General features: G+C 32.7%; 1 protein-coding gene across 1 annotated transcript; it reads left to right on the top strand.

Moving 5' to 3' along the window:
• Window positions 1–6090: 6090 nt before the first annotated feature.
• LOC107133871 (UDP-glucuronosyltransferase 2B31-like) lies at window positions 6091–22014 on the top strand. Its single transcript, XM_015476020.2, has 5 exons — window positions 6091–6865; window positions 8180–8328; window positions 18754–18885; window positions 20727–20814; window positions 21704–22014. The coding sequence occupies exons 1-5, from the start codon at window positions 6142–6144 to the stop codon at window positions 21925–21927; spliced, it is 1317 nt and encodes a 438-aa protein (XP_015331506.1). The 5' UTR covers window positions 6091–6141; the 3' UTR covers window positions 21928–22014.
• The last annotated feature ends 504 nt before the right edge of the window (window positions 22015–22518 follow it).

Here is a 22518-nt window from a genome sequence, read left to right as displayed (position 1 = left end):
ACAAAGAACTCAAATGTTCATGTTCACAGAACTAGAAAAAATATCTAAAATTCATATGAAAGTATAAAAGATCCTTAATAGCCCAAGAAATCCTGAGCAACAAGAGCAAGACAGGGGGCATCGTAATACCCAATTTCAAAATGTTACTACAAAACATACTAATAAAAGCAGCATGTTACTGACATAAAAATAGACACCTGGACCAATGGAGTAGAACAGAAACCAAGAAATAAACCCATGAGGCTATGTTATCTAATTTCTGTCAAAATTGCCAAAAACATACATGGGAGAAAAGATAGCTTCTTTAATAAATTTTACTGGGAAAGTCATATATCCATACGTAGAAGACTGAAACTTGATCCCTCTATCTCATCTTATTAAAAAATCAACTCAAAATAGAGGAATGACCCAGGTATGAGATCATTTATGAAATGAATGATTCACGATTTCATGAATCTTGAATCATGAATCTTCTACTAGAAGAAAACAAAGAAGGACATTTCATGATGTAGACACAGGCAATAGTTTTCTGAATAAGACCCGTATAGGAAAAATTGACAGATGGAACTGCATCATATTAAAAACAATAAATGGGCAAATGAGCTGAACAGACACTTCTCAAAAGAAGTAAAAATAGCCAGTAAATATATGAAAAATATATTCAGCATCTTTAGCCATCAAGAAAATGCAAATCAAAACTTCATTGTCCTTCCATCATCTGCCACATGAGGACAAAGCATTCCTCCTCTCTGGAGGAGTGCTGTGTTCTTAGTGAAAGCACACACCACTGAACAAAAAATTTGCAAGTGCCTGGCTCAAGGACTTCCCAGCCTCTGAAGTCTGAGAAATAAATTTTCATTCTTTAAATATACCAAAGTAGTTAATTATAGCAACAAAAATCAACTAAGAATATTCTGCTTTCAGGTGCCACCGATTCCTGTGGTGAACAGCTGGCTAAAATACTTGAAACACACTTTGTGTACAATGTCAGCTTCTTTCCTGGATGTAAACTGAAGTAGTAGAACAGAGGAATTTTATCTTTTCCTTTTGACGTAGTTGCTTTTATCTAAGAATTAAGTGGCAAAATGGTATTTATGGAGAAGGAAAGAATATGACGCATGTACATTATTTTGTGTTTGGGTCTACACATTTAAGAAGAAGTAGAATCATTTTTGCTTTTGAAATACTAAATGAATTATAATTTCAGTTGATAGCATGAAGTCATAACTTTCCTCATTTGAAGGTGAGTGTGAAGGAATATTTGAAATCAGAGAAATTTGTACAGGTGATATTATAAAAGGGAAATATAAAATCAGTGATAAATCTCACAAAGATTTAAGGCTTATTTGCAGGGTTATTTAGAGCTCTGTGGCCATCACTCATTAGGCATTCCAGAATATCCTAATCCTACCAATTGAAGACCTTAGATTCATCCAGAGTTTTGACTCATAGATGGAGAAATATGCAAAGTAAGATAAAGGGGTCTTTCTATTAGAAAGCCATGTGTTTCTACATATCACAAATGACTGCATTTCATTACTATTGTAGAATAAAGAGAAATACATGAGATACTTTGAGAATAATGTCAGTTAAATTTTAAGTTCTTCCTTATTCAACACATAAGTATCAATTATTCAATCAAAGAATATTTATAAAGTGAAGAGTATGCAGCACAGGTCAGTTCTGGATATGCAGAGAAACAAATCAGACATTTTCTTCCTCCATATACCTTACATAATACTTGGAAAGATAGCAGGTAAATAAGTAATAAAAAGAGTGTCAGAAAGGTTATAATAAAGGAGGAACACAATGCTGATATAAGACGTCTGGTACTTAGCATTCCAGAAGTAACATTATGCATTGTCATTATTACTACTTTTGTTATTATTAATACTACTAGGGTGCCTAATTTACACTAGCCACATTAGATATAACTCCTCACATAATAGGAAATGGTTTTCCAATAGATCAACCCTGTATTCTCTAACACAGTGTTAGAGAACAGATACTTTATAGATTGGATTAAAAAGAAATGTGTTCACAGTCAAATGTACAAATAGAAATGTTAAAATACTGTAGTAAGTATTAAGGGTTTTTACCAATATCCTAGCTTATATAGAAGATGTTTTTCAGTTATTTAACTAAATATCTGTTCCCCCAAGATATTGCAGCCAAACTCAACATTCATTTTCTTTTTATTCATGCATTTTAACTATTTTTCACTTCAGATTCCAGGCTTTTATGTCTCTGAGCATAAAAGTATTATTCATCTTATTAAAATGAATTTGTTTAGTGCCTTCCACCAAGTCTCTAGCCCATTTCTGTAAAGCTTTCTTGAGGAACATGAATCTCACAAACAAAATGAATTCTCAGAAAATGTACATTGCATATAAAATAAATATCTAAAAATTCCTACCACCTGTACCTGAAAAATTACTCTTAGATTATAATTAAGAAGTAATTCTGTCAATATAAAGCAAGATATTCCTTTAAAAAGAACATAGATCCTAATGTATTTTAATTCAATATCACACTTTAAGACATATGTAGAAAACAAGGGTTCTATGTGTATTATTATTTAATCTTCAGAAGATTATCTTTGTCTCCATTCTTGATAAAAAGCAACATAAATAATGAGATATTGTTTAAAGAATAAACCCTATATTATCTGGAATGGAACTAATTTAAACTATTGTCACCTTTCACTAGGTACAAGACCTGAACTAAGACTTGTGGAAGTTTTGTATAATCTAACTCTATTCATTTTTTTTTTTTTTGGTGGGGGGCAGGGGTACCAGGGATTGAAATCAGGAGCACTAAAACACTGAGCCACATCCCCAGGCCTATTCTTTGTATTTTATTTAGAGACAAGTTCTCACTAAGTTGCTTAGGTTCACCAGTACCGAGGCTGGCTTTGAACTTGAGACCCTCCAGGCATGGGCCAATGTGCCCAGCTTCTAATTCTATTTTTGAAGGATTTTGTTGTTCACTTTAAAAGAAAGTGGCAGTGGCAGTTTGTGTATGGGGAGGTATGGGTAGAGAGTAGGAAGAAAATGAAGATAAGGAATAAGATCAAGAATAATGCAATATCAATAATTTGTATTACCAGCTATTGTTATTAATTCACAGAAACATTTGAATTGGATTCAATAGCTGTGAATATTTCTTCTAAATTTTGTACAAAGAAATTAATCCCCAAAATATCTTGTTTTTCTGTTAGATTCATAGATAACTTCAGAATATATTAAAGAAGAGACATCTGTCAAAATTCATCAAGAACCTTAAAAATTAATATAGTCATTGGTTTAATAAGATATTCATAATAATATAGTGAAAAAATGATCAAGGTGTACAGAATACTATCTTTAGCAGTTATCTATAAAATGAACACTGGATATAATGTGATTATCTTACCTTGCTGAATTAATTAAAACCTTTATCTGCATAATGCATCATTACAAAATATTTTATTCAAGAAGGTATAGTTTGCCTAAGTCAGCCTCATTATGAGTTTAGCTGGAAACTGAGGACGACAAAGAAATATAATAGATTAGTTGAAAAAGTAGAAAGTCAATCTTATTTCATTTTTTATGCTTTTCCACAATTTTCTCAAATTGAGCTTGTACTATTTTCATAAGGATATCACAGAATGAGAACAAATCCATGTTTGTAATTAGTTCACCAACTGAGGTTGTAGTACTCTACCTTTTTTGTGTAATATCATCTACTGAATGAATAGCTTTGGACCACAAAACTGTGAGGCAAAGATTGAACATAAGTTAATGGTGCTATAGTTTACTGAAATCACACAGAGTACCTTGATGCCCCATGCAAGTCACAGAAATAACACGATGGTCTCCTACAAGAACATAATTATACTTTTGAATAACGCTCTGGATAATGTACAGTCTGCATGGTCAATATTTAGAAAAGTTTTAGCATGTTTATTTCTTCTCTAACATTTTTTTTAAATATAAGCTCTCCATATTAGAAAATATACATTTTATGTTCAAAAGTTGCTCATTATTATACAGTGAAAAAAGAACAAATCATGCATATAAAATGCAATGAAGAAAAGAAAAGAAAGAATATCGTTTTGATTTTGAAAACACAAGTAGTTAAACTTTTGTATCCTCCACATTTTTCTTCCTTTTGTGGGGAGAAGGGTTTATAGATTGAATCTTGAATGTGTCCCAAAGGATTGGTCCCTGGCTCAAGGCAACACTGGGAGGAGGTAAAATATTTAGATTGTTAGACCCAGTGGAAGAAAGTTAGGTCATTTGGCATATGCCCTTGAAAGGAATATTGGGATCTAAGCCCCTTCTCTTCCTCTCTCTATGTCACTTTTTTAATTCCTAGCCATTTTCTCTGCCATACTCTCCTACCGTGATGTACCCTCTCAAAATCAGCCCAAATCAATGGTGCCAACAGACTATGAAATGTCCCAAACTGTGAGCCAAAATAATATTTACTTATCAGTTCATTATCTCAGGAATTTTATTAGAGTAACAATGCAAATTAGACTAACTCACAACAGAGTTTAAATTGAATGATATGGGATTGCTGTTATTTTAGGTAATAATTTAGCAGTTGGTATGTATTGATGATCTGAAATAAGAATAATTTTCAAAGAATCCCAAGAAAATATGCCTTTATCAGGAGCTTTCTAAAAGTTGAAGTGATTTGATCAAAAGGTTGACCAGATCTACACTGGAGAATTGCTGGCTGAACCTCTTTGATTGTGGTATAAGTGCTCCCTGTGGGACACAGAAAAGTGAAAAGAAAGACTACTCAAACCCAGTTACTTAATAGCACACTCTACCAAAGTATTAACTGGATATCAGGGCAAAAGTTGCCGTACAGAAACAATAACCTAAGAAATATGATAATTTAAACATGTAGCTATACATGTATACTCCTAGATTCTAAACAGGACTCTTGGAACAGTTTCATTGAAATTCTAAACCATAACACCATAATCGTAAAAATCTTAACCTTATTGAAAGAGTCATTTAAGGGGTGGTGATTGGAAAAGTTCACCAAACTTTAAGATAAGCTATACAGATCTGAGAGATAATACAGATCTGAGAGAAAGTGAAATAAAATAATTTCATCTGTAACTTCCTTTTAGTATTCTTAAATTGAAAAACATAATAACTAAACTAAAATGTTTTTTCAGATAAGTTGAATGCAACACATTTCTTAGTAAAACGATAATTATAAATATCTAAAGGTGAGTTAAGTTCCTAAGTATTTTATTTTTAAAATTTTTTTAGTTATATATGGACATGATAACTATATTTTATTTATTTATTTTTATGTGGTGCTGAAGATTGAACCTAGTGCCTCACACATGTCAGGGAAGTGTTCTACAACTGAGCCACAATAGCCCCAGTTCCTATGTATTGTGTGCTTCTAAGAATATATTAAAAAAAAAACAACAACAACAACAAAAAAAAACACACAAAAAAAACAGTAACATTAGATTAGATTAGAATGTTTTACACTACTGTTAAAAAGCATTAACAATAACTCTTAAAAATAGTAAGGTAGACTTCATTTAAGTATCTGCATCACAGAAATCATATTTTCAGTAGGGGAGTCTTCTGGTTTGAACATAGCTTGTCACCACCCATGTTTCTGTTGAGGTTTAGTTGTACAATATTGAGAGGTGTGATTACTTTGTCAACTTTTTCATCACTGTGACCAAAATACCTAAGAACAACTTAGAGGAGAAAAAGCTTATTTGGGGCTTAAGTATTCAGAGGTCTCAGTCCATTGATGGCTAACTCCATTGCTCTGGGCCTAAGTTGAAGTAGCACATCCTGAGGGAAGTCCCAGCAAAGAAAAGCCACTCAGCTCATGTCAGCATCTGGAAGGAGAGAGGGAGAGAGAGAAAGAAAGAGAGAGGGGCACCACAGGACAGATGAACCCTTCTAGGGCATACAAACTTGTATAACCTTGAGGTACTCTACCTTGTGTTTGTTCTCCTAAGTTCCACATGATCAGCCTGTACAATTGTACTTTGAAGTGCAGGAGTTATACTTTAACTTTGGATTGATTTATCCTGAGACATATAAGCCTGAGAAATTGAAGAAAAGAAGAGCTGCTAATGTAAAAGAAGCACTACATTGCACCAAGATGTCTGTGAATAGGAACTTAGTCCTTCTGCTGATACAACTGATGTGTTACTTTAGCTCTGGAAGATGTGGAAAAGTGCTGGTGTGGCCCACAGAATACAGCCATTGGATCAACATAAAGACAATCCTGGATGAACTTCTCCAGAGAGGTCATGAGGTGACTGTTCTGACATCAACAGCTTCCATTCTTATTAATCCCAACACAACATCTGCTATTAATTTTGAGATTTACCCTGCACCTTCAAGTAAACAACAAATGGAAGAATTTTTCTCCAAATGGATCCATGAATGGATTTATGATACTCCAAAAGATGACTTCTGGGAATTTTATTCATTAGTGCAAAAAGATTTCAAGAAATATTCTGATACAATTGAACAACTCTGCAGAAATGTAGTTTTAAACAAGAAACTTATGGTGAAACTACATGAATCAAAATTTGATGTTGTTCTTTCAGATGCTATTGGCCCCTGTGGTGAGCTGCTGGCTGAGCTACTTAAAGTACCATTTGTATACACTCTCCGCTTTACTCCTGGTTATACATATGAAAAGTATAGTGGGGGACTTACATTCCCTCCTTCCTATGTGCCCATTGTTATGTCTGAATTAAGTGATCAAATGACATTCATGGATCGGATTAAAAACATAATGTATATGATTTATTTTGATTTTTGGTTCCAGTCATTTGATGTGAAGAAATGGAATCAGTTTTACAGTGAAGTTCTAGGTAAGCTGGTTCTTTTAGTACTGTGAAACCTAAATTTCCTGTGACTTTGAAGCTGAGCTTGCATGAATATAAAATCAGAAGAACTTTCTTTTCTGTAACTAAAAGGATGGAATGAAAATATAAGATGAACAAGTAATCTCACCAATCAAAAAGGACCCTTATATTATAGGGCCAGTTAGAAACCAGTGGCAATTACTTATTCAAAATGCTTCAGGAAATAATAACCTGCAAATTGAATCACTGAATATTTCTCTGAGCAATTACGTATCCATTTTAGTATTCTTTTCATCTTTAAGGACAGTCATTATTAATCTCACTAAATGTTTTAATGATGATAGATATGTACATTAATGACATACACATGTATTACTAGCACAATCATATATATGTACCATGGAGGCAATTGTTTACTTTTGAATAGAATTGTTTACTCAGTTAGAAATTAAAATAATATTTATTTGCATTGCTGTGAAGATTCCTTCACAGTTAAAAGTGTCTCTATCTCAGGCACAGAAAGTTATAAATTATGATAACTTATATTTCATATTCCTTTGATAAAAACAAACAAATCATGTATTAAGGCCTAAAATCTTGGTGTAGAGTGGAACCACACCTTATAAGTCTATATTTCTTAAACTGCATTTACCATTTAAGAAAATATGAACTAAATTAAGCATCAGAAACAATATCTATTTTAATATTTGTGTAAACTTTCTGGCTGTTACTTTCAAAAATATATATTTTAACAAGTTAATACTATTAATCTCTTAATATGAGGCAAATCCAGTAGTGGTCATAAGGAATTCAGGCATACTCAGTAAATCATTACAGTTCACTTGAAGAATCAAGGATCAAGGGAATAGTTTGCTCAATGGTAAGAATTAGACTGACTACTCCTAGAAAAGATATCTCTACAGTTATGGGAGCACTGATTGTTAATGGATATCACAAAGATTCTAAAAATTTAGGTTACTTTTGCAGTTTTAGAGAGAAAATAAAATGCATGTTTACTTCGATGGAGGCATAGGTTAATAATTAAATTATTTGTGATTGTAAATATACTAATGGAACACTACAAAGTACCCACACAACTAGTTTATGTACATATTAACATATGTAAAACATATAAAATATAGTATGCAAAAGTGTGCTCTAAAAAACATATCAATTGTAGTATGCAAACACACAAACACACACATACACACGTGCATTTGAACACCTTGCCTACACAAATCCAACTCATTTCAAGGCAAATATATGAAGCATTCAAGATATATGCCTCTCATTTTCTTTTCTTCTCTTTTCTCCATTCAGGGAGACCCACTACAATATATGAGACAATGGGGAAAGCTGATTTTTGGCTCATTCGAACCTATTGGGATTTAGAATTTCCTCGTCCACTTTTACCAAATTTTGACTTTGTTGGAGGACTCCACTGTAAACCTGCCAAACCCCTCCCTAAGGTAAATCTTCTCCTGTTTGTTTTGTTCTATTTGATTAACATTTTTGGTAGAAATGACTCTGCATTCTTAATTCAGAGTGTTTAACTCAGAGATATGAATAGCAAGATAAAGAGTTCTTCCAATTATAGACCCAGGCATTTCTATGCCATCACATGTAATGGTATTTCATTATTGTCACAGAAGAAAGTAGGATATCGGGCATCCTTGAGAATAATCAGGAAAATTGAGGCCTTCATTATGTAATACATAATAAAGAATCAATAACTTATTCTAATAAATACAAAGAATATTTATTCAGTACTTGTCATATACCAGAGATAAGTGCTGGATATAGAGAGTTATAAAGTTGACACAGTGTCTGCATCAACCAGACCTTATATTCCATCTGGGTACACAGACTGTAACAAGTAATAAATTTGTGTGTGTGTTATCATAAGGAAATCATACAATACTAATGAAACCTCCAGCAAAGATCATTTTAAAAAATCCTAAAAGCCTTGATAACTAAGATGAATTCTAAAGAATCCACAGGATAGGAAAAGGGGTTGAGGGAGAGAGGAAGACACAAAAGGAAAAGCACATACAATAGTAAGGGAAACTCCCCAAAACTTCAAGAGTAGTTCAGCAGGAGAAGGCTCAGCAAAGTGCAGATGATTCTAGAGAGATAAGTGAAAGCCAGATAATTAGTAGGAGTTTAAAATATATGTGAAGCACATTGGGTAGCCAATGAAAAGAGATAAGCATAAGAGAAATGTGAATAAAGTTTCCGTTTTGAAAAATTTCAAAATGCAGTCACCAAGTTGGATATTAGAGGGAAAGACAATGCAGAGGAACCACTCAGGAAGTGTTGCAAGACTGCAGATAACAAATGATGTAAACATGGATGAGGTTGTTCTTACATGTGACTATGCTTACTTATCTACTAATAGTCAAACTTCATATTGTGTTACCTGGAAAAAGTAGATAATACTGATACACAATGTCCTTGGTACAAACATAGGATCCATAGCAATATTCGCTATTTTAATTATTCTTTTTTTGTTTCTATAAAACTATTTTTCCTTCTGAAAAGCTGAACATGGTTATCTACTTTTAAAGACCCCAACTATACCAAAAAGGTAGGATTAACACTTAGAAATAGTAGTATTTGGGTATTTTTACGTTTAATTCATTTTAGCATACCCTAAACACTGCAGTATACATTAATTTGGATTATATTCTAATTGAGAGATAGAAACTCACAATATGGCTGAAACAAACTACCATAGATGTACTCTTGTAAATGTAGACTGCCCAGGTACAGTATGATAGCTCTATTACCAATAATATTAATTAGGTAATATGTGCCAGGCACAGTGAATACAATTTCATATATAGCAGAAACTAGATTTCTGAAAAATCAACACTGTATTTTCAGCCAATGACCTAGTGAACAGATATTCCATCAATTTGCTTAAAGGTAAATGTGTCAGTTTTGGCCATCAAATGAGAAGGTGGAATTGCTGAAATGATGTTGTAAGTGTTCAAGCTCTTCACAACCTTTTATCTTTAAAGTAATTGCTTTTCTCAGTGATATGAATGTGTGGCCCTTACTTGTCTTCATTCCAGATTTGAACAAACTCACCTGAAAACTCAGATTACTACATCTTAGACCATGATAGGGATGTTACCTTGAGAAAACTTTCTGCTATATGCCAATATTAGAGGACACTTCAGGAAAACTCCCTTGGAAAACTTATGCCTCAACATCACAGCTTCCCGACAGAATGAACATAGGAAATATATACTGCAAACATAATGATGACCTAAGTTTTCTTTTCATTTATTTCTGAGCACAGCCCTTTAGTTTACAATTACAAAATCATTTTGTCAACAAATAGGATAATATTTCATAGGAGGAAACAGAAGAGTCTAAAACATTTTAAATAAATATCATGCTTAGAAGAAAACATTACTTGCCATACTGTTATGTGATCTCTTAAGAGTTTCTTTTTTTCTACCTCTTTAAGGCACCAACATATTGAGATCTTACTCAAGCCTCATATTCAATAGAATTTTTTTTTTTTGTGATAAGTTCCATACAATACAAACAGAAAACCAAAGTTAGTGAAAGTTCTGACTAAAAACTGACACAGAGTTATTGTAAGTTTTAAACGATTAACCTCTGATCTTGAGAGATTTCCCCATTCACAGTAGGAGAAAGTGATCAGGTCAATAAAAGGGAAAGACAGCAGGGAGAGGAGGAGGAGGATGAGAAGGTAGATAGCAATGTGATCATGATAAGGAATAATAGTAGCAGGTGTTATTTAATAGAATAAACAAGATTAGAATACAAGCCAATATTACAAACACTGCATTCTTGATCTTTATTATATAAAGTAATGCTCCCATAAATTACTTGCTTTTCCATTAATAATTAGATTCTCAGACAATTTCTGTATTGCTAAATACAGAAAGTTGTCAAAATGTCAAAGATCCAAATGTATCAATTCTCTTAACAATGCAAATAGCCTTGGGTTTCACAGTATATCAATTGTAATTATACAAACAAAAAATCAAATGAATGTAATCTGTGTTCATGGCAGTTACTTATAGAATACATATTGGAATAATGTCTTACATTAATTAATTAACACATTAAGTGATGTCATACTTTAAGTAATGATCTTAAAAGTTATTCTGGTACATACCACATCATCACAATCACTTTATTTACTTATATATTTATTTTTATCTCTCTTTTTGTACTATAGATTTAACTCATGTGCACTCAACTACTGAGACATATCCCCAGCCCTATTTTAGATTTTATTGAGAGACAGGGTCTCATTGAGTTGATTAATGCTTCGCTGTTGCTGAGGCTGGCTTTGAACTTGAGATCCTCCTGTCTTAATCTCCTGAGCTGCTGGGATTACCGGTGTGTACCACCTTGCCCAGTACAATTACTTTACAAATAAATCCTTAACTACATTGAGTCATAAAACAAGTTTAGTTGGAGATTAAAAGGCAAAATACTGATTATAATAATATCATTCTTTGTGAGAAGAAAAGAATTTTATATATACAATTGAATTTTAATCTTCCATTTACATTGTATATGTGCATGTATCTATTGATGTACTTACATGAACAGAAACAAAGACTCCAATGAAAAAATTCAAATTTTGAACAAACAGTATCTCTAAATGAACCAAACATCATTTTGGCAAATCTTCTTAGACATTATATACTTTCTTCATGCTCTTCCAAATTTTCATATGATTAAATTATCTTTCCATTAAAAATAATGTTGCAGAAAGACTGGGACCTGTCTATGTCAGGTATTAATTGGTTTTAAAAAAAGGGTATATTTATAAGACAGTAGTAGTGAGAAAATCTTTGTACAATATGAGATTAAGAACATTTTGAGCAGGGAGAAAATATATTGAATATATTGCTGTACACTTTGCTCTAGGTTACTGGAATCACAAAAGAACTGGATGTGTCACAAGTTCCTAGGAGTAGTGCAATGTCCACTATATGTGAATGAGCTACTCAACAAGTAGACCTGTTCTATAAAAGGGCCAGAGGAAGTCCCACTGTGGTGCAAGAGCTCCCATGGTTCATAATGAGGTGAAAAATAAGGGTTCTTTACAGCCACTGATACACAGTTCATTCTCATAGAACTTCATTATCCTTAAAAAATTTCAGGGAAAAAGATGAGACATATAAATAACCCAAAGATATGATTACTCAAGTACATGTATCATTCCAATGCAGTGAAAATGCTGATTATGGATCAGTATAGTTCTGGACATGTACAGGATTGTTAGGATCCTTAGAATTATGTAAAAGAAATTCCAAACCATAATATTAATCATCTGAATGCTAGTGTTTGTGCATCTCCAGTTTTTATGAGCTATTAAAGAGGAAAACTTGGGAAACTCTCACAAATTATAAAGTAAGGAATGAAATACTATAGAGATAGGAAACATAAAAATATACAAAAATCCTATGCACAGGTAACTTTACTTCTGGGCTCACGAGGACCGAAATAAGTACTAATAATTCCAAACTAAAAAATCATACAGATAACCTGCCTGGAATAAAATCAAGTGAAGTACTATAACAATGAGAATTATAACCAATTTTTGTTTAACAAATATTTAACATTAGTATTTAATAAAATTATGAATTAAGAGTCTACATATAATAATTTCTAACATTATCTCTTGAATTACTATTTAATGGCTCCATGTCATTTCTTACACACCCACACACACTTATTTCTACAAGTAAGCCTAATGGAGCCTTCTATGACATTACACACATCTCTTTCCAAAGAAAGTGAGTGACTGGGTCAATTTAAAAGTATCCATAACTCCCAAATTCTAATAATACATGCTTTTCTCTTCTTAGTTTACATACCAATAATTTCTCTGCTTTTCCTACATTTTTATTGGTTCATTTGGTTGTACATAATGATGAGATCTGATGTTACATAATCATACAGGTACACAATATAAGAGAATAATTTGGCCAATAAAATTTCCCAGGAATTTCCCTTCCCTTCCCACCTCCCTCCCATTGGTCCCTTTCTCCACTGATCTCCCTTTGATTTCCATGAGGTCAACCCTCATTTTTTCCATTTTTCCTCTCTAGCTTGCAAATATGAGAGAAAATATACAACCCATGACTTTCTGAGTTTGACTTATTTCATGTAAGAGACTCTAATTCCATTAATGTTTTTTTTATAAAATGACATATTTTTATTTGTTATTTTGGATGAATAAAACTCCATTGTGTATATATACCACATTTTCTTTATTCAGTCATCCATTGGCAGGCACTAACACTGGTTCCACACTTTGTGTATTAAGAGTTGTACTGGTATAAAATGGGTATGCATGTATCACTGTTATAAGATGACTTTAATTCTTTAGGGTAAATACTGAGAAATGGTATACTGGGTGATATGATACTTACATGCTTACTCTTTGAAAACTATACATACTGATTTCCATAGTGGTTGTACTCATTTAAAATTCCCTCAATAGTGTAAAAATTTTTTTCTGCATATCCTCCCCAGCATTTAGTTTTCTTTTTATTCTCAATGACTAGTATTCTGAGTGGTGAAAGATAAAATCTCAGTGTAGTTTTCATTTCCCTTGTTTCTAATGATGTTGATCATTTTTTGTTTCTATATTTTGTTGCCTATTTATATTTATTCTTCTGAGAAGCATCTTTTTAGTTCATTTTCTCTTTGATTATTTGGGTTGTTTGATTTTTTTTTGGTGTAAAGTTTTGGGAATTCTTTATGTATTCTAAATATTAATCATTTGTCAGAAGGTGTAATGCAAAGATTTTCTTCCATTTCATAAGTTATCTCTTCACAATTCTAATTGTTTCCTTTGCTGTTCAGAAGCTTTTTAATTTGATGCCTTCCAATTTATCTACTCTTGGAATTATTTCCTGACCTTTAGGTGTTCTATTTGAGAAAGCCATTGCCTGTGCCTATATGCTGGAGTGTTGACCCTACATTTTCTCCTAGGATTTATATAGTATTGGTTCTAATTTCTAGGTTTTTGATCCATTTTGAGTTGATTTTTGTGCAGGGTAAGAGATAAGAGTATAGTTTCATTTTTCTACAATATTCACAGCATCATTTATTTAAAAGGCAATCTTTTCTCCAAGTATGTTTTTGGCATGTGTGTGGTTTTCTCTGTGTTTTCTATTCTATATTACTGGTCAATATGTCTTATTCATGTCAGTACCACATAGTTTTTGTTACTAGAGCTCTGTAGTATAATTTGACATCAGACATTATGATGCCTCCAGCATTGCTTTTAGGGTTATAATTGCTTTGACTATTATGCGTCTTTTATTCTTCCAGATGAATATTAGGATTATCTTTTCTAGTTCTGTGAAGATTGTCATTGATAATTTCATGAGGATTACATATATATATTATGTATATTGCTTTGGATAGTTGGTGATTTTAATAATATTAATTCTACCCATCCATGAACATGGGGGGTCTTTCCATCTTATTTTATGTCTTCTATAATTTCAATCTTCAATTTTAGAGGTCTTTTAACTCTTTTGTTAGTTTTATTCCTAGGTATTTGTTGTTGTTGTTGTTATTTTGTCTTGATTTTTTTCTCTGCAGATTCATTGTTGGTATATAAGAAAGCTATTGATTTTTGTACGTTGATTTTGTACACAGCTACTTTGCCAAATTTGTTTATCAGCAATATCAGTTGTTTGTTGGAGTCATTTGGCTCTTCTAGATATAGGATCATATCATCTACAAACTAATAATTTGACTTCTTTCTTTCCTGTTTTCTCTCTCTTATTTATTTATCTTTCCTTGTTGCTATTTTACTGGTTTTGGAATTGATTTGTTCTTCTTTTTCAAGGGCCATGAAATGAAAAAAAATAGGTTTTATGTGGAATCTTCATGATTTTATTATACAGGAACTCATAGCTATAAACTTTTCTTTTAGAAATTCCTTCATTCTGTGCCAGAGGTTGTATTACTATTCTCAGTTGAGTTTAAGAATTTTTAAATTTCTCCCTTAATTTCTTCTATAATCCATTTTTATACAATAGAGATTGTCCAATCTCCATATGTTCATATAGTTTTTGTATGTTTCTGTCATGTTGATTTTTAATTTCATCCAATTATGATCTGGTAGAATATAATAAGTAATGCCACTTGTTTTGTATTTGATGAGAGTTGCTTTGTTGCCTTAAATATTGTCTGTTTTGGAGAAGATTTTCTTGAGCTGCTGAGAAAAAAGTATATTCAGATGCTGTTGAATGAAATGTTCTATAGATATCCATAAGTTCATTTGACTGATAGTATTTTTCAGGTTCAAAGATTTCTTATTGATTCTATGTCTGGATGACCTATCAAAGATGAGAGAAAAATGTTGAAATTCCCAAGAATTATTTTATTCAGGTCTAACTGAGGCTTCAATTTGACTAGTGTCTCTTATGTAATTAGTTGGATCCATGTTTATGACTTAATATTTATAATTGTTATATGTTCTTGTTGGATTATTTATTTTACCAGTATGAAGTGACCAGCTTTGTCTCTTCTGATTAATTTTGGCTTGAAATCTGTTTGTCAGATAAGAGTAGATAATCCTGCTTACTTTCTGATTCCATTTGCATTATGTATAAATTTTTATCTTGTTAAGTTCAGCCTATGGCTGTTTTTTCCTGTAAGGTGTGTTGTTTGTGAACAAGATATCATTAGGTCTTGTTTTATAACCCATTCCTCCAGACTATATATTTTAATTAAAGAATGGAGATGATTTATACTCAATGTCATTACAAAGAGATGTTTATTAATTCCTGTCATTTTGATTCATTTATGTTTAATGTGGTCCTCTTTCTCATTTGCTTAGCTACTCTTCCCATCAGATTTGCTCATTTGTGAACTTCAGGGTTTGTTTTTTATTTCTTCTATATGGACTCTTTCATTAAATAATTATTATCATCACGGTTGCTTATTTTCTTTACTTTAGTACTGTCTGAATATTCAAATTGGCCACTTTTTCTTTTGTATCTGATGTTCTGTTTTCAGTATTGTCTACTGTAGTATAAAGATTTTCAACTGACCTTTTATTTGATTTATTTTATCTTTGACTTTCAAGATTTATGTTTGGTTCTTTTTCAATATTTCTATCTTGTTGAATTTTTCATTTATATTCTGTAATGATTTTTTTAATTCATTCAATTGATTTTCTGTGTTCTCTTGGAATTCATTGATCATTTTTATAATTCATTGATCATTTTAAAATATGATAATTTCATTGATTATAGTTTATAATAATTTACTTTTTGAACTGTATACCTGATGTTTTAAAAATTTCAATATCTTTGCATCAGTTGTTTCTAAATTAGGAACTTTTAAGTGATTTCATGTTACCTTATTTTTACATAATTCTTATAGACTTGTTTTGGGTTTTATGCATATTTGTCTTCCATACTTGTTTTAAAAAAAAATAGTTACAGATGGACACAATACTTTTATTTAGTTAGTTTTTTTATCTGGTACTAGGGATCAAACCCAGAGCCTCATCTGTTCTAGGCAAGCACTCTACAACTGAGTCACAACCCCAGGCCTCTTCCATTTTTAAGACATAATATGTACCTGCTTTAAAAAAAAAGAATTCCAAAGTGTCCTGGAGTGATCTGGATTAAGACTCCTTTATAAGTAGGGTGCTAACAGCCTTTGAATTAATTCTCTCTATTTTGTCTGTGCAGTGGATTTCCATAGGGGGAAACCATGAACCCCACCCCAGCTGTTTCTATTTGAGGCCTTATCATTAGTTTGAGTTTTTAATCTCTATTATTCTCTGTATTAAAGTATAGTTAGTGATTGAATGCCATTAATTTTCATGTGGAGCAAGGTGATCTATATTTTGGTTGAATTTATTTCAGCAATGCACTTCTCTACCCTGTAAACCTGTAGTGTCACTGTATATATCCAGCTACTCACAGAATAAGAAGAAATAAACAATAACAACATTGGATACAAATAATATACAGCATTAAAATAAATACCTGGATTCTATTATGACTTCTAAAATGTTAATTGCTACAAAAAACAGAAAAAGTGGGTCAGCAATTGCCAACAATTAATCAGTGCATAAATATAAACTAAATCTGACATTAAGACAAGAAACAGGTGTCAACTATGTCATCCACGGAAGTAATAATTGCAATAACATTACTGGTGGTATCAAGAGTTATATAAACCAATTAGTTTAAAGATGGCAAAATTACAGTCAGTAAGAGGAAATAATGTGAGACAGAAAGATAGGGAAAAAATTTTGAAATTTTAAAAAGTGAACAGAGGGAATGCAGAAGAGAGAGCAGATGAGAGTTATAAGGATGGAGGAGAAAATAAGAGAAATAAATAAATGGAGAGAAAAATAGAGAATAGTATTTCGCTATAACCAGGAGAATAAAAGAGTGACACAGAAACAATTAAAAAAATACAAAACAAAAAATATATACAGAACAAAATACCCTAACTCTCAAAAGACAATGCAATGAAAAATAGCTACATTTAAAAAATGATGAATAAAAGAAAGAAATGTATATATGTCCATAAACCAATCAGTAATGGAAGAATACACAAACACACAGAAAGAATAAGAAAATGTAAAAATATTCTTAATGATAAATGAAGGAATCATTTCCACTGAGGTGGCCAAAATTGTCAGAATGTATGGTTACTGACTATACTCAACTATTTATCATTCCATTTTTTTTTAGCTATGTACTTAGAGTAAAAGCAAAGATTGGATTTTGTTATCACCTTCCTCTTTTTGTGTTTCTCTCTGAGCTACCACTTGGAATGGCCTAAGAATTAAGGTGTTGGAAATAATTCTCAGCTTCCCTTCTTACCAGTATGACATAGGTTGGAATGGGAAGAAGTGTCAGTTGGAGCTTTGTGTGCACAGACCAGATCTATGTACTCCTGAGGTGGGGTTGCTGCAGTGTTCTATGAGATGAGTTCTGATGGAGGAAACTTAGGTCTAATCAGACCTCAGGGGTTTTGTTTGGTGTATACTCTGAAGAAATTGGATGGACACACACCTAGGGCCCAGCAGTTGCTTATCTCTGTAGGGAGTCTGAATCTCAGAAGCCTCCTAAGAATTCTACTCATTTCACAGGGGAGCTGATCTTCCACACATTCTGCTGTTCACCTGCACATCTTTCCTGGGCTCAGTCCCTGAACATTTCCATAAGTTCCTTGTTCAGATTCTCACCCACTTCAGCTGGTCACAAGAGCCACCAGCTCAAAGGAAAAGCAAGTTGTGCTGCCCCTTTGCTTTTCTGACTTGAATCCCATGGGGTAAAATCTTATCTATGTCTGTTTCACTCCCAGGTACACTCTAGGCCACACAGTACACATTCTAGCAGTGTTTGCTCAGATCTCCTCTTTCTGGTAACAGAGACTGGAGAAAGGCCACCTCAAGATGAATCCACCTCATCTCTCCCCAGGCAGTAAATAAACACAGTAAATCACAAGTGCTCAGTGGAGCCTCTGGATCAGCTAAGTTCATGTTGCTTCTCTGATCTCAGGTTTTTTTCATATCAAATATCCACTGTGTTTCTCCCTTCATTTTTCATTTCTCTGTGGTAGACAGCACCATTACTACTGATTTGGCTGCTTCCACAGTTTGGTTTCAATGTAATCTTGTTTGTTTAATAAACCCAAACTTCTGAGTCTCTGAGACACTCTGACTTTCCAGTATTGAATTTTAGTGAAATCCTTCTTTCACCCACCTCACTAAGAAGCAGTATTCTCACTGCTTATATTTTGATCCTTGGAGAAAATAGAAAGGCATCCTTCCTCTAATCTGACATCTTGTATGCCCTCCCTCTTCATCCTTTTTGATGGAGCAAATGTTTTATTCACAGGAAATGGAAGAATTTGTACAGAGTTCTGGAGAAAATGGTATTGTGGTGTTTTCTCTGGGGTCGATGGTTTCTAACATGCCAGAAGAGAAAGCCAATATAATTGCATTTGCCCTTGCACAGATTCCACAAAAGGTAAGAAACAGTGCCCTCTTAGTGGCCAAATATGTAAAAAGTCTGTTAAACTTTATAAAGGGTTTGCTTATTGAAGCATCCTTTGTGAAACATAACCTATTATGATCTCTCTAGTTCATCTCAGAAATCATGTTTTAAACAAAAATATGTGTGGTAATTCTAAACAGTAGAGAGTGTTTAATTCATGTTAATATTAACATTGTGATCATAAAGAATATATTTTACAGGTCCATTGTGAAATTTAATTGTAAGGGTATCACAGGCATTTATTTACACAGGTACCACATTCGTCCCTGCTACTTCTTCCTTTTCCTTGCAGGATCCCTGAGGGCACCATATACACCGCCAATGTTATCAGAAAGCTATAAAGAGTTAACTCATAACTTGACCACCACAATAATGCTAAGCAGGTATTGAAGAAGGCTGATTTTTATCATGATTTTAGATACCCCAGGCATTCCCTTATTCCTTGCTTACCCTCACTTAAGTATAGGATTCTTTCCATGATATTCTACTTTATCTTTGGCTCAGAACAATGGAGTCTGCCAATACAGACTGAACTTCTGAAACTGTAAGTCCAAAATACATCCCCTCCCCATTAAAAAAACTTTAATTTTATTTAATAAACTACTCCTGGATTTTTGAAGAGAAAGGCTATGCAAATCATTGGGCCAAATTTCCACTCAGTCACATGCATTTGTAGAAAAAAAAAAAAAACAGCTTGCACTAGTGGACAGGATCCTGACAATGTCTGAAAATTAGAGAAAGTTTAGAGATTATTTCTGCTTTGAAATGGACCCTGTGCATTATGAAATGTACCCCAAAGGACTTTTTCTTCTAAAACATCAGACTAATACCTTTTAAGAAGAAAGCAGAGAGTATAAGGAAGAGTCAAGCAGAAGCAAGACTGGCATGCGGTGAAATTCAAAAGTTCCCACCTCCATAAAATGCTTTAATACCACAATTTCTAACATAACCACTCTTGTTTTCTTTGAGTGTTTTCCAACTGCTCTGTAGTTTCCTATCTGATATAGGCTTCTCCTAATCACCCAATTATTTTTCCTTCTGTAGACCTAAATTTACTTTGCTGCTCCCATTGCATATAGAAGATATGAAATTATACTTAGAAATTATACTCTAGTTCATAAAGATTGATTTTACTTTCCAGAGTCAGCTCCTTATTTTGTTCCTGGACATAAAAACATCTTGGATATATATAATACTACTAACAAGATTTGTACTGCATCATTAAGTGATTACACAGTATTAAAACATTTAGCAACCCCACAATTTTGAACTTTATTTCAATATCCATGTAATTATTTGTAAGTAGCAAATGGGTTCTCCCTTTTAAAACTTAAAGAATTTCCAAATTCACCAATATTGATAGAAGTGTGGGTTAAGGTCCATAAGTATAAGTAAAAGGTTTCTTATAGGTAGTATTTAATAAATTGATGTCAAATCCAAGTTACATGTAATTCCTAGTTAGTATTAATTTATTTCTAACAGTAGCTGACTGCATTGGTTTGCTTTTATGTATAAAAAACAATGCAAACTGAAATAAGCAACTTAAACAATACATGTCCTGTCTAATCTATGTTACTCACAAGAAATAAACATAATGATATTAATTTGGAAAATGAAATCTAGGATTAAAATGCATAAAACAATATAATTTTGGTGTTTTAGTTTGTATTTTCATAATTCTCATTACTTAAAATTGTACTTATTTCCTTATGTGTTAAATGTTGAACTAGATGATCTCTTAAATTTTTAGAATGCAAACATGATATAACATTAATCTTTAAATCATAGAATAAAGTATATTCTTTACCAAACAGGTCATCTGGAGATATCAAGGCAAGAAGCCAGATAAATTAGGACCCAACACTCGAATATACAACTGGATCCCCCAGAATGACCTTCTTGGTAAGACTCTGAGATAAGTCCTAAAAGCATGAGTACCATCAATCTGGATGCTTACGATTCAACAGGAAACATTTTATTCAATACTTGTTACTTAAAAAAAATCAAACACAATGTTCAACTTCTTTTTAATTATTTTCCAGGCCCAGGGATGTTTTGAAAAAACAAAGCAAAAAGTTGCAATTTTAATATACACCATCATTATATACAGAATCCAAGTTATTTTTATTTCTGGTGCAATTACCTCTGCAAGAATTTGTCACTCAGTTCCTGGATTGTCTCTCTGTGTTGTTGTATGTCTTTCACTTATTCTTTCTTCTCCTGCAGGTGTATTTCAAATACCTTTCAAAATGGCAGCTAGGATTTTTTTTTTATGGACATTGACTCTTTATTTTCTCCAGAAATTGATGCACAATCTTTATTATGAAGTGCAAACACATTTTATAATGAAGTGTAGTCTGTCTTTTCTCTGAATTCAGTACCATCACCATTCTATTCTCTGCTGCTTTGGACATGCTACATAGCAAACTTTGCCACTTCAGTTTTTTAATGAGATAATATGCTAACATGTCCTTCATGACCTTATTTTCCAAAAGTGCATGTTGATTCTTTTACTAAAAAATATTCTATTTTTTCTACTTATTAATGTTGTATTCAATATTCAAGTCTCAAGTCATGTACTCTCTCTTTCATGTAGTTTTCGGTTAGCACTCTAGTGGACTAAGGTGCTTGTTCCTTTGAGATATGAAAACAATAATTAATGCAGGGTCATGTTTATAATAATTTGTCATCTAAAATACACACTGATCCCTTTAATATCTTCTAATACACATGTCTCATGTTCTTTCAAAGATTTACATTAATAATTTTTCTGACATTAAATCAATTCTAGGTCATCCAAAAACCAAAGCTTTTATAACTCATGGTGGAGCCAATGGCGTCTATGAGGGGATTTACCATGGGATCCCTATGGTGGGCATTCCTTTGTTTGCGGATCAAGCTGACAACATTGCTCATGTGAAGGCCAAGGGAGCAGCTATTAGGTTGGAATACAGAACACTGACAAGTTCAGATCTTCTCAAGGCCTTGAGGATGGTCATTAATGACCCTTTGTGAGTATAACAACTTTGACATTGGGTAGTATTCATAGAAGGATTGTCTTTTCATCAATGAGTATAAATTTTAGCCCATTTTGAGGAAGGAAATTTTTTTAATTAATTAATTTATTTATATATGACAGTGGAATTCATTACAATTCTTATTACACATATAGAGCACAACTTTTTATATCTCTGGTTGTGTACAAAGTGTATTCACACCAATTCATGTCTTCGTACCTGTACTTTGGATAATAATGATCATCACATTCCACCATCATGAATAACCCCATGTTCCTCCAACCTCCGCCCTATCTAGAGTTCCCCTATTCCTCCCATGCTTCCTCTCCCTATCACACTATGAATCAGCTGTCTTATATCAAAGAAAACATTCGGCATTTGGTTTTTTGGGATTGGCAAACTTCCCTTAGCATTATCTTCTCTAACTCCATCAATTTACCTGCAAATGTCATGATTTTATTCTCTTTTATTGCAGAGTAATGTTTCATTGTGTATATATGACACATTATTTTTATCCTTTCATCTATTGAAGGGCATCTAGGTTGGTTCCATGGTTGTGCTATTGGGAATTGTGCTGTTGTAAACATTG

Source organism: Marmota marmota, unplaced genomic scaffold (assembly GCF_001458135.2).
Source record: "Marmota marmota marmota unplaced genomic scaffold, marMar, whole genome shotgun sequence".
NCBI lineage: Eukaryota > Metazoa > Chordata > Mammalia > Rodentia > Sciuridae > Marmota > Marmota marmota.
The sequence above is the reverse complement of the archived record's forward strand: the minus strand, read 5'-3'. Positions and strand labels throughout refer to the sequence as shown.